Here is a 14,525-nt window from a genome sequence, read left to right on the forward strand (position 1 = left end):
ATACACTTAAAAATAGCTGCTGTTTAAAGAGAATTGAATATTTCTCGTCTTAAGTTTGCATTGCTAATATATGTTTAGTGCTTTTGGCCATCAAGAAAGCTATTAGTAAATTTGGAACATATTTACTATACCTCTACATCTACATGTATTTTATTTGAAATGAAATTTGTAATTTCAAACAAAAAATATATAGAAATTGTTTGATTCTAGGTACATACAATAGATTTGTTGGTAGAAGAACAATTTTTGTTTTTTAAATCACTACCTTAAAAACAACTGTAAGGAATTCTTTCCTCAATTTAATTTAGGAGATTATTTTATTGCACTTTTTGGTCCCACATTGCTGCTCATTCAATGTTCATTTTTCAAGAAGTACGATTACTTTATATTATTATATTTATATAACATCTTTTTTTTTTATGTATTGTTTTGTTCCTTTCTGTGTTGATAGAAGAATAATAAAAGGCCAGCTATTATAAAACCATGTTTCTCATTAACCCTAACACACAAGAATATTTATTAATGATGATTATGCCATTTTATTTTACTTTATGCCTTGAGTTTTAAATTGACGATTTATCAATATTTGTGATCAGGATGGCCCTCGTTAAAAAAAACTAGATCTATAGCTTCTATAGAAAATTATCTTTTTGTTGAAACAAAACTCAAAGCATCTTTTGCTTTTATTGATTTTAATTGCAATTTAACAGTCATGCTTGTTATGTCTGTTTTTACTGATCAAGACATGAACTTGTGAATGTGAATGTTGTCTTACTGTCAGATTTTTGTTTGCGATAATCAGAGATGACAGACAACTCGTCGTTTTTACATGTGACAACAACTGTATCATTAATTACACTTAATGATTAGCCAACTGCGAGTGTTTCCCCCACAGGCATTGGTCAAAATGTATCGAGTCTAAAAAAGCTAGGCCTTGTAATCAGCATTTGCTTACATCCTGTCCTGGTTCGGGATGGACACTCTTCAGCTGTTTGCCTGTCTTAAAATCTTTGTTTTTGCTTTATCTTTGCCAACACATTTATACAGTAACACCTAGAAATCCCGTAATAGTGCATATAGACACATTGCAATAAACCTATGATTGTAGGTAATAGATAAAATTGATATACAGTGCATAAACATTTTGGAATCTTATATAGTATTGACTATGCTGGTATTTTGTGTCTACGATAAATTGTAATATATCTTTATTGTACTTAATATATTCCTATTTATATCTTACAGATAAAGACATTTTAAGAATAGTAGCAATGTCAGTGGATGGTACAAGTAGACAGAATGATGTCCGAGACGAATACACTAGCAGCCATTGCCACTTCTTACCAACCTTTACCCAATGGTGGACTTACAAAACACAATGACTTGAAGGACAAACAGCCTAATCACACAGCATTTGGACTGTCGCAGAATCCACTTCAAAATGGAGCCATTCTGAAAGCCAGGAAGGAAAATTCCAGTACTAAAATTGCTGCCAATGTTGTCAAAATGGAAGAATTGTCTGAGCAGGACGTCGATTGCGAGACTCCTTGCAATGATTACGGAGTCCAGTCTCAACCTGATGAGATTGTTAGTTGGGATGGAAGCGATGTTAGCGATATTGAAAATTTTGAAGGTGAAATTGTTTACCGACCTGATGGCTCTGCATTTCTCATTGATAATTCTGAGTTGCTTGATAATGACAATTTTCTGGACAATGAGTCTGACGGTAAAAATGCAAACCATACCTCTAGTCCTCAGATCGTCAATGCATTACATATACCTGCGTATATGACGGTGAAAAGATTTGCGCAGTTCGAGGCTGATTTGACAAAGCAGTACTCCAATCCAGTTGTTCACAGTTTTCGAGTTTATGACATGCGACAAAACTGTTCGGAAAATGGTGACAGTAAAAAAGACAATTGCGATTTAAACCACCAAGATGAAACATTGGAAGGACACGGAAAACCGATTTTAATGTGCTTTTTATGTAAACTCTCGTTTGGCAATTCCAAATCATTCCTTATGCACGCTACAAGCGAACATATACTGGAACTGAATGAGCTAGAGCGTAAAGTAATGTCACGAAAAAGCCAGTCGGCCATTATACAAGGCCACGGAAAGGATAAATCCGCACTTCTATCATTCCTAGAACTAAAGTCCACCGAAAACCCAGCACCATGGATAAATAGCTCCAAGCCACATTCTGAAAGTAACTTCTTTCCATCACTTTTCCCGATTCAAACAATGAATTATGATTACCCAACAACATCAAACATGTCAAAGGTCATCGAACCATGTAATGATCGTCAGGAAGAGAATGAAAGAAACAGTACTGAGAACATTAGTGATGAACACTATGAGGACAGTGATGCCTCACCAGGTGCTGATTCTAATACACCTGTCTGTAATTCTACTGAATCTGAAATAAAATGTGCCTCATCTAAGGGTAACTCCTCAGATAGGACTCGTGCAGAACAGTGTGCCTTAAAGGCAGAACAAGAAAGTGAAAAAGTGTGTGATTTCAAGGTACCTACCAGCAATGCTAATGATATAAATTCTGCAGACGGTGCAAGCGATGAAACTAAAGATGGTGCTCTTACTCGACGAGAATCAACTCCAAAAGACAATAGACCAGATAGTTGTGAAGGAACCAGCAATTTTGTATTCACCGAGAGTCCCATGTCTGTCACTTCTAACCCAGATTCTGATGGTCATCTGTGCACATCAGAGGGAGAACACCAAATGAGTAGTAGCGTTGAGTGCCCGAAATGTGACATGGTACTAGGGTCTTCACGTTCACTTGGAGGTCATATGACCATGATGCATTCAAGGAATTCATGTAAAACATTGAAATGTCCGAAATGCAATTGGCATTATAAATATCAACAAACTTTAGAAGCACACATGAAGGAAAAACACCCAGAATCCGAGACCAAATGTGTTTACTGCGAGACCAATCAGTCACATCCTCGCCTCTCCAGGGGTGAGACATACACTTGTGGCTACAAGCCATACCGATGTGACATTTGCAACTACTCAACAACTACAAAAGGAAACTTGAGTATTCATAATCAATCTGATAAGCATCTGAATAATCTTAAAGAACTACAAAATGGTGGTGATCACTTATACCTCCAGACCAATATTGATGTACCAGGAGGGGCCAAACCAAAACCGAAGCAAACATGGCGCTGTGATGTTTGTGATTATGAAACAAATGTTGCCAGGAATTTACGAATTCATATGACAAGTGAGAAGCACATGCATAACATGCTAGCCATTCAACAGAATGTTTCTCAGATGCAAAGAGAAATGACAAAATTTGGACCATTCCAATCAGAAGAATCGGTATATGCTGCGTATATGACACAGCAGTTGATGCCGATGATCTCACCTGATGGTACAGCAGTTGATATGCAGAACTTGATGGCTCAATATGCTTCTGCAGCATATGATCCTGCCGCATATGCTGCATTAGTAAATGGAATGCAGATGATGCCACCGCAACAACAACCACAACAGGAGGAGTTTATGGATGAGTCACCAGCTGAGGATGATGATCCTTCAAAGAACCAACCTCTCAACAAGTATCATTGCTCTGTCTGTAACAAATTTGGCACAGATGATCTAAAAGAGCTACAGGTACATTTACAGCGAGATCGTAACCAACCTTGTGAAGATCTTTGGCGTCTTGTGATTGGTGGTGATCTCCAGCAGTGCATTCTATGCAATTATAGCACTCATCTTAAAGCAAATTTCCAGTTACATACCAAGACTGACAAGCATATGCAAAAACTACAACTTTTTAACCACATCAGAGAAGGTGGAAAACAAAATGAATGGCGGCTGAAATATCTGAATGTTGGAAATCCCACCCAAGTACGCTGTAATGCCTGCGACTTCTATACATACAGTGTGGAGAAACTTAGTGCACATTCCCAACCGGGTAACTACCGGCATGAATCAAATATGAAGTTGTTCCGAAGACTTCAACAAATGAATATCACAGTAAATTCAGTTTCCAAAAGATTTCATTGCACTCTTTGTAATTATTCTACAAAGGGAAAAATGAATCTTATGCAGCATGTTCAGTCCTTGCAGCATCTTAGAAAGGAACAGGATGATGACAGTCCGTCACCAGCAATTGCACCTCCATCACCATCTTCTGCTGAAGGAGCATTAGATCTTTCAAAGAAAGATAAACCTTCTCCAACAGGGATAGATGTGAAAGATTCTGCAGACGAAAGTCAGACTACAAGTCAGTTGGCTGAACTAGAAGACCAAAATTCAAATAATAACCAGATCTATAATTGTAGGTACTGCAAATATAGCAGCACCGATCAACAACGTATTACTGCACATGTTTTATCACAACACAGCATCAAACCACCTGCACTATTACGATGTTCTCTGTGTCAAGAAATCTGTACTAACAAGATAAATCTGGAGGTCCATTTAATGGAGTCTCACAGTGTATCACGAGAATGTATTCAGCGACTGATTTCTGCTCTTGACTTTGGCTCACAAAGTGGTTCAGCAACACCTGTATCTCAACCACAAACTTTACCTGAAACGGCAGCCACCGAATCTATAGAAAGACCACCATCAAATTCTAGAGATTCTCCATGTTATGAGGATTCAGGTGATACCTACAGATGTCAGAAATGCCACCTTAAATTTGCTAATATTGATCTTCTTTATGATCACCAAAATGATACGTGTCCATTGACTGAACAAGATACTCCTGGAGGCCCCGGCTTTCTTTGTTGGAAGAAAGGATGTAATCAGTATTTCAAGTCTGCATCTGTTCTACAAATGCACTTCAAAGAGATTCATGCAAAGAAACACCAACTGCAGCAAAATTATAAATTCTACTGCAGTCAATGTAACCAGTCATTTCCAACAGAGGAGAGGTTAGAACTTCATGCTCAACAGCATTTGCTCAAAGAGGCAACTATCTGCAGCATCTGTCAACAGAACTTTCACACTCTTGGTGCTCTTCGTAGACATCTGGAGAACGACCATCTTGAACTAAGCAAAGGAGATCTTCTTAAGTTTGTCAATGCTATATCTGACACTGAGAAATTTTCTAACTCATTGGAAGAAGTACCAGAACCTGAGGTAGATGAAAATGCTCCGGAAAGCCCCAAGATGGAAGGTTCTTCTTCTATTGACAGTATTTTTGCAAGTTGGAATGAGGCAGCTGAAAAACCAACTGATGAAAGTTATACTGACCCTGTCAAAAAGTTCAAATGTCATCGGTGTCACTATGGCTTCAGATTGCAGAGTGAATTGTCTTCTCACAACAAAACGTTGCTTCATAGAAGAGGTGATAGAATTCCTTACACACTGCCTGTTGTTGATAAATTCAATAATCCAAATCGTCCATTCAAGTGTGATGTGTGTAGGGAATCGTTCACTCAAAAGAGCATTTTGCTGGTTCATTTGAATTCAGTTTCTCATTTACACAAATTAAACAAGACATTGTGCACTGATGTAGTAGACATGGAACAAATGCCAGAACCACAACAAGACAAGCCATACAAATGTGAAGTTTGCAAAGTGGCTTACAGTCAATCCACAACATTGGATATCCATATGCGATCAGTTCTTCATAAAAGAAACACGACAAAGGCTGAAAACCGAGCGTCAATTAATAACAATGAACAAACTACTCAGGCTCAAAACTTGGAACTTCAATCAAAACCTCCAAATCAACAATCAAATGCAGAGAAGGCAATGGAAAAGATGCAAAAAAGACTTGAGGCTGAACAAGAAAAAGTTAGAGAGGCTGAAGAAAAGGCAGATCTCATGTATCATCAAGATATGCAACAGACACTACACCAACTTCATCATCAAGCAACGAAGGATGACCTCAGAGGTGCCAGCATGGCACATTTTGCAGATGCACAAGCTCAGGCAATGGCCAACATGGCAGCTGCTATGATGCTTCATAATCCTCTCTTGCCTCAGCAGAATCTGTATGGCTGTGACAAATGTACATCAGTCTTTGTCAGTCAAGAGGCTTTGCAGAAACATCAAGAAACAAGTTGTTATGCAACTGCTGAGGAAGAAGAGGAACCAGAACCATTATCTCCTTCTCAACTCAGCCAGAAAATGATGGATCCAACATTGATGCTTCGTCGTAGGCGTTCAGCCATTCAGAGACGTCTACTTGAAGGTTATGGATATGACTTGGTTCAACAATTTAATGAATGTGCACAGGGCCTACCATCAAGCATTGCTGAGAAAGATAAATTTTCTTGTCTAGATTGCAAGAAAGAATTCTCTAGCATATGGGTATACAAAGCCCATGTAGAAGAAGTACATAAAAGTCTATTACCTAGTGATGACGTGGAGATGTATTCAAATGACTACAGACAAGAAGAGTATGCTTTGGCACTTGCAGCTGAAAATGAGTCCAAACCAAAAGCAGAACAGATAACAGTGAAAATAGAAAAGGACACAGATAAACCAAATGGCACTGGTCAACCATTACCGGGAATTACTCCCCAGCAGCTGAATTTAAAAGACCAGGCCTTACAAAAGCAAGCTTCACAATCCCAACAGGAACAGTCACAGCATCTACAAGCTCAAATGACTGCCCAGGCACTCTCAGCTCAAGCATTGGCATCACAACAAATGTTTATGGCTAATTCATTCCCTTTTGGCATGGTACCTCCAATGCAAGCCATGCTTCCTGGTGTACAGGCTGTGTACCCTGTACCATCCATGCCTCATATGCAACCCTTACAGTACCTTGATCCGAACTACATGCAGAAGTCTCCTAAGAGAGCTCGTACACGCATCAGCGATGACCAACTCAAAATATTGCGTGCTTACTTTGACATTAACAACTCCCCAAGTGAAGACCAGATTCAGGAGATGTCACAAAAATCATGCCTCCCTCATAAAGTAATCAAACATTGGTTCCGAAATACACTTTTCAAAGAGAGGCAACGTAATAAAGATTCTCCGTATAATTTCAACAACCCACCAACCACCTCTCTACTAGATCCACCTGAATCTCCGATACTGAAGCAAGAAATGAAACCGTTAGCCCTAACAACAGAGTTGAATTTGTTACCCTCGTCATCTTATATGCCAATATCAATGAAAAGGCCAACTTCAGAATCAATGTCATTTGCTCCACCACCTCATACTCCATCATCAAGGTCAACTATTCATTCAACTACCTCAGAAAGTATGAGCCCAGCTACCTCTCCAACGTTAATGTCACCTATACTCACATCACCAACCTTCACGTCACCTCTTACTTCACCATGTGCAGCTTCTACATCTACACCTCAAAGCCCAAGTGCCAGTTCTGGTTCTAGAAGAGCAGGTCGTACGAGATTCACTGATTATCAAGTTAAAATCTTGCAAGATTTCTTTGAATCAAATGCCTATCCTAAGGACGATGATTTGGAACACTTGTCAAGAATGCTAAATCTCAGTCCAAGAGTAATCGTTGTCTGGTTTCAAAATGCGAGACAAAAGGCTAGAAAGGTGTTTGAGAATCAGCCAGCACCAGAAGGTGAAGGGGATGGAGATGGAGTGAGATACAAGAGAACTCCTGGCTTAAATTACCAATGTAATAAATGCTTCTTGGTATTCCAGAGATTCTATGAACTGATTCGTCATCAAAAATCCCAGTGCTTTAAAGAAGACAGTGGTATGGAGTCAGCTTCAGAGAATAGTCCTTCTGGTCAGGATCTCTCTACTCATAAAACTTCAAATAAGAGACATGCTTCATCATCCAGTGTTGCCTCAGATATACTAACACCTAAAGAGAAACTGCCAAAACTTAATTCTGAGTTAAGAGAGAGCAGAGAAGGCAGGGAACCTAGAGACAGTAGCCGGGATGCAAAAGAAAGTAGTCGGGATACGAGAGATAGTAGTAGGGATGCAAGGGATGGTAGTCGGGATGGAAGGGACAGTAGTCGGGATACAAGAGATAGTAGTCGGGATGCAAGGGATGGTAGTCGAGATGCAAGAGACAGCAGTAGAGATGCAAGAGATGGTATAAAAGCAGAAGATAAGAGCAGCAGAAGTTCCTCATCAGGTCCAGTAGTTCACTACCAGTGTGAAAAATGCAGCATGGTATTCCCTCACTTTGAACAATGGCAAGAACATCAACAGGTCCATATGATGGGTATGAATTTATTTGGTGGATACATGCAATCACAATTGCCTTACAACATGATGTACATGCCCTATGAGCAAGGTATGACACCTGAGCAATACTTCAACTATGTCACTGGAAAAGAGCTCGCTGCAAAATCACCTTCTAAAAGAAAACACTCTGAAGCCAGTGATGAAGCTTCAGGTTCTACATCATCTGAACCATCAACTGAGCTGAACAGTAGTTCTGCAGATCAACCACGAGACAAGCGCCTTAGGACAACAATCTCTGCTGCTCAGCTTGATATTTTGTACTCCAAATTTCAAGAGGATAGTAACCCAACAAGACGTATGCTAGATATGATATCAAAAGAAGTTGGATTGAAAAAGAGAGTTGTTCAGGTTTGGTTCCAAAACACAAGAGCTAGAGAACGCAAAGGACAATTTCGGATGAGTGCACCAAACAACATTCACAGGCGGTGTCCATTCTGCAAGGCACTGTTTAAATTAAAAAGTGCTCTTGAAGGCCATATTAAGATACACCACAGTGACCAACAGCTAACACCAGGTGCCATTGACAGTATATTGGCACAGTCACCGTCTCAAATTAGCCCTAGTGGTATGAACGAGTGTGAACAGGCCATGAATTTGTCCATGCACAAATCTACAAGTCGGTATGATGATGTATCTGATGATGGCAGCAAATATGATATCAAGGACAAAGGTGAATCAGTTTCTCTCAGTAGCAAGTATGAAGGTTTAGTTGTGAAAACTAATGGTTCCTTTGAAGGAGAAGACATAGAATATACAATGGATGATGATGATTTGGCTACAGTTGCCACTAAGGATTCAGATCTCATGTCACCTGGTGGAAGCATGCTCGGAGATGAGATTATTGAAACAACCCCTTCAGAGGCTGGATCTGTTGAAAGAAGTGATGATTCCATTAGTTTTGCTGATGAAACTGACAGTCAGAAATCAAAAGATTTTTCTAAGCGTTACCGAACACAGATAAGTCCTTCCCAGTTAAAGGTTTTAAAATACTGCTATGGTGACTACCGAACGCCTACCATGCATGAATGTGAATTGTTGGGACGCGAGATTGGTTTACCAAAGCGTGTTGTTCAGGTCTGGTTCCAAAATGCCAGGGCGAAAGAGAAGAAGATAAAAACTAATTTCACCAAACAGATTGGTTTAATGGGCTCTGGAGAAAACGAAGGCAGTTGTAAATTATGTAATGTAAAATACTCATTGAATATGTCCGTCAGAGATCACATATTCACTGAGTTACACATTCGTAACATTCGCAGAAAAATTAGCAAGGAGGCACCAGAAACAGAAGCATATGCTGGAGAAGGTTCACTAACTGATCATGCATCGCAAAGTATGTTGGCAAACCACCAAGCTGCATTAATGCATCAAAGCATGATGTCACCAATGGCGGCGGCACAAATGCAAGCAATGCAACAAGCGATGTCTGCTCAGATGATGTCACCTCAAATACAACAACAAATGCTGCTCGCTGCACAGAATGAAGCAGTCAGTAAGATTAAGAAAGAGAGTGGAGCAGACGAAAAAGATGAAAGCCGAAGCCCAAAACCTTCCACTGCTGGTGAAGCAGCAGCTGTTGCAGCTCAGATGAACATGGCAGTTGCTAGAAATGATGCAGCTCTTGTACAGTACCTCTATGGATCATTTGCACCATACTATGCACAAATGCCGTTCATGTACCCAGCCATGTATGCCATGGGTGGCAATGAGGCATTCTATCCGTACGACCCATCAACAATGCAAGGAGCAATCCCACCGCAACTTCTTCAGTCATATGGAGGCCTGGCTGCAGCTCAGGGCGGTCAGTCATCTTCTCCAAAACCAGAAAAAACTGCTTCTAAACCATCGTCATCTGCATCTACGTCATCTGCAACTTTGCCATCAACAAAATCTGAGAAATTTTCAAAGGATAAAGAAGGATTGATTCTACGACCAAAATCTTCTACCAACCGATACCTCTGCAAGAAATGTGAGCGAGTGTTTACTGATAGGGATTCAGTTACATCACACCAAGTTACAGCATGTTATATGGGGCAAGTGGTGAATGTTGAACAGACCGTTGAGAAACTGCCGTCCAATAGGTTTCTGTGTCAGGCATGTCCCAGGGAAGCACTTATCACTGAAGATGACGCGTTGAAACATTTGGAAAGTAGTGTACATAAAAAACATGTTGAACATTATGTGAAGACCAAGATTGCAACGACAGTGAAAGTGAAAAGTGAATAAAATATAATGACCAAAATTGATGATCAACCTGTTTGGCAAACATACTTTTCATGGATACAAATAATTAACAATTTTGAAGATAGATTATGGGACTAATTGCAATTGGAGGTGGAAGGTCAAATGTCATGTGTATGTTTTTGTTGACTTTTATTAGCATATGCAAACTATCTATTCTATATAAGGAATTCAAATAATGTAATTATTACACACACCGGATAGAAATCTTGAATAATTAATTTTTAATAATTCATTCTAATTATATTATATTTTATCAAAGGGTTTTATCAAGAGGTGCTCCTAACCAAGTAGTCTTACTAGCTAGAAATAAAATCTTTTATTATACAATATTGAAAATATCAACCAATTTTGATGAAACATAGTCTTTATATTATGAGCTTATTATATATTGCGGCGTCAGAAAAATGATTCTGTTATACATGAATGCAAATGAGTTTCTTAGATTTAAGTAAATTAAGACATTATATTACTGATATTAGCATGACTATATTTTAATATAAATCGCAGAGAATTAAGGTTTTAAATTTTCCGTTGATTAGTCAATTTCAATGCGAAACAAATTTAATTGAAATACGAATCACCTGACACGTTGATCATGGTTTTATACGATTTATTTGCGAGTTTTTAGTCACAAATCAATTTCAATGTATGCGACTAAGAATTATTATTTACAATGATGTAAAGGTGGAATTACAATTCTCATCTTGGCATGTTGTAGTTGTATGTGATGCAACTATTTTTTATAAACTATATATTCTCTATTCCAAGACCTTAAGAGGGTGTATGTATAATGTTTTGTCGCCTTTATTTAAACATTGTACACTCCCATGTTAGGCTGAAATGTAATATTTTTTAATGCATGCAACTTAAATACGCTTTTAATTGACTTACATATTTTTTTTTTATATCTTTATGTTTTATAGTGACATAGATTCTATATATTACTGATCTATAAAATTTTTATTTTGTATTAAAGTGTAGTCAAAATTTTATAGAGCTATTGCTTTAACTTTTTTATTGCTGTTTGATAGGAACATTTATTTTGCTAGAATTAAGGTACAATTCCTTGTGTAAATCATTATATATAATCAATTATTGTTAAGAATATTAATTTTTGTTATTTTTACCCAGCTGTGTATTTTTAAAAACTTAGTACTTTGCATGTTATGCTCCAATGCTACCTTGAATATTCAAATGACCATACGAAAGGTCACGGTTGGTCAATCTGTTTTAGATATAATACATATTCATGACCAATAATAAGTACTAGTCTGTGATTGGTCAAATGCGAAAATGAAATCATAATATATTAATGCTGCGACCATTTTATGATATGTTTTAGCTTATGTAATTCACTGTATCATTTTTAGCTTTGTGCTGCATATTATTTTGTATGTGAAATGTTTTATTTGCTTAGGGAATTATTATACAAAAATTTAGTGATAGAAAAAAAAGATGGTTGTGTATGTATGTAATGATTTCTGCTGAAAGCAAAACAAGTGGTAGCGTTTTATCCCATATACTGTTGCAAACTATAACGAAACTGATACTTTACTTTTTTTATATATACAAAGAAAAAAGCCTGATCCTATTTTGGGTTAAAAAAAAAAAAATAATAATTACTGTGTGATTAATACTATATGATAATAGGTAGATTTTTAAAATGAATGGTGTATATACTATGCTAAGTTCCATTACAGTATCATTACATAACTGTTTGTAATATACCCAGAACGAGTTCTTTACCAATATAAAGTTGGTGAACCTTTTGTTGATATCCGTACTGATCCCTTGTATATTAACATGTTACTACATTTACGGTTAATCTTGTAAATGATGATATCCTAACAATTTTTTTTTCCTATTAGACATTTGTATGCAGATATTCATTTTATAAATCATTATTTTTTCAGTTGTTATTTTGAAATAATTCTTATATATTCAGTTTTATACATAACGTAATAGTTCCTACCTTCTGACCAAATCAGTGTACGAATTTTACACGAGTGCTTGTGAGGGCGCTATAGAATCGGGTGCATTCTTACTTATTTGATTTAATTGTCATGTTTGTATGTGTGTTTTGTGTTGATTTGGTTCGTCTCTTTGTAGACGTAATGCGTGTAGCGTTGTTGCGATACAGCCCTTGTTTAAACTTACGTAGCTGTAGACATGCCAGATTCCGTTATATAAAATGGTCATGTTATTAAAATGTCATACATTCAATGACAAGAAACTACTTTTTCGTCTATTGTTTTTTTTTTTTTGTATTTGAAACAATAATATACTGTAGATAATATTGTTAATGTTATTGTTATTAATCAGTGCAAAATGTACCCATTTTATACACTTGGGTGGAGAGGGGCAAAGTTCCTTGCCTAAGGATACAAGCAATACAGCGAGAGTTGGATTTGAACCACGATCATGATCAGTAATCCAACGTCCAACACACTACGTCACAAGCCCATCGAATGGTGAATATTGAAGTGTAAAAAAGTCATGATGACTACTTCTTGGGTGGGAGACTTATTACTCCATTACATTACTGCATGCAATTTAAAAACGTCTTGGGCATTCACATTTTTTAGAATTGTCCATTTTAGTAGGTTAGATGGTTATACCACCACCATCACTATCATCAGATATCACTCCTCTTGAGGGTCCATAATAAGCTGTTATTACCCCATATATAATAAAAATAAATGCAAGTTATGAATAGTTAAATTCCAGATAAAGATCATTATCAATCAATCCCTAATTTGTAGTCGGAAACATTATTGTTATTAGCCATTGAATTGAAAGCATTAATAAAGGGTGCAATTGCTGTCCTGGTTCCTGTCATTAGACAGCTATTATTCTTACTAATGAAGAACTAATGAAGGCATTGAAACATAATTTGTCTTGGTATATTAATAGATAATTACACATTTAGTACAAAATATTTTCACTACTGAGTTAATGTATTACTTACTTGGTGGAAATCAGCAATTAAGCTAAAATAACTGCAATAAAGTTACTGTTAAACCATGTTGACCTTCAGAAACCAAGCTCACATTCTCCAATTTTCATGTAATCATAAAAACCGAAATTACCTACTTTTTATTATATTATCGGTAGTTGCCTTCCGCTCTTACTCCATAGAAGAAAAGGCGGAATGCAAAAGAAAAAAAGATTATTCCAAGAGAAACAGTAATATGTTGATAACATCTAAGGAGGACTGAATCTAATGCATGCCAAGCAATTGATGGAAGAAGATAAGAAAAGGTGGTATGGTATCCAGAAATGCCAGCAGATGGACTTGTACTTACAGAGTACCATGTTCGGTAGATTTCTAAAGTTCTGTCTACACTATCAACTAGTGATATGCCAAAATATGGTAGTGATATGACTACTATATATATAAATGGGCACATCACATTTTTTTCACATAAACTTTGATAGTGTAGACAAGGCTTTAGATAAGTTCACTACCACCATAGTAGATTTTCCACACTGATCTTGATGAAAAATGCCAACTCAAGATGTTTTTATGATATTGAGTTATTAAAAGGAAGAAATATATCAAGCGATAATTGTTATGGAGATATTCCACTTACAAGAAAATGTCTGTGCCATATTTAATCCTAAAGAATGCGTAATTGTGATGTTTTTTTCTTTTTTCCTTCGTCAATAATATCAGATTTTAAGAATAAACTGCCATAACACACATCAATCAATCCTTACTCCATGTCTTTATCATATTTATAATTGAACCTAATGCTTGAGCATATTCCTTAAAAGGCGGCTCATCACTTAAGAAAGCATCAAAAATGCTATATTTCATACAATTAATTGTGACGATACCCATATTTGGTTACAATCAAGATAACGATGAGATAGCTATTACCGACCGAAAATGAAAACTCACTGTTCCAAGATTAATGCTCAATATAACAAGATATATTAGGTAGATAGTAAAATCAATTTTGACTTTATCCTGTATTATATTATATTACATCGTTCGGTTAAATCATTCTAATTGAAAATTGGAAGTAAAAAGCCTTTTTGAGAATATTATCTCGTATAAAGGCATTCGGAACCAGGTCGTTAGAATGATAAATTCAAGAATT

The 14,525-nt window shown here is 36.9% G+C and overlaps 1 protein-coding gene across 3 annotated transcripts in view; it reads left to right on the forward strand.

Annotated features, from left to right (window-relative positions):
- Nucleotides 1-12,655, forward strand: part of LOC144851133 (zinc finger homeobox protein 3-like) — an 84,564-nt gene extending 71,909 nt beyond the window's left edge. For all 3 annotated transcript variants that reach the window (XM_078708675.1, XM_078708676.1, XM_078708677.1), the window contains one exon: nt 1,246-12,655. In XM_078708675.1, the coding sequence (XP_078564801.1) occupies nt 1,282-10,401 (9,120 nt within the window). In that variant the 5' untranslated portion in view covers nt 1,246-1,281 and the 3' untranslated portion in view covers nt 10,402-12,655. The remainder of the gene's footprint in view (nt 1-1,245) is intronic.
- The last annotated feature ends 1,870 nt before the right edge of the window (nt 12,656-14,525 follow it).

Source organism: Antedon bifida, chromosome 8 (assembly GCF_963402885.1).
Source record: "Antedon bifida chromosome 8, ecAntBifi1.1, whole genome shotgun sequence".
NCBI lineage: Eukaryota > Metazoa > Echinodermata > Crinoidea > Comatulida > Antedonidae > Antedon > Antedon bifida.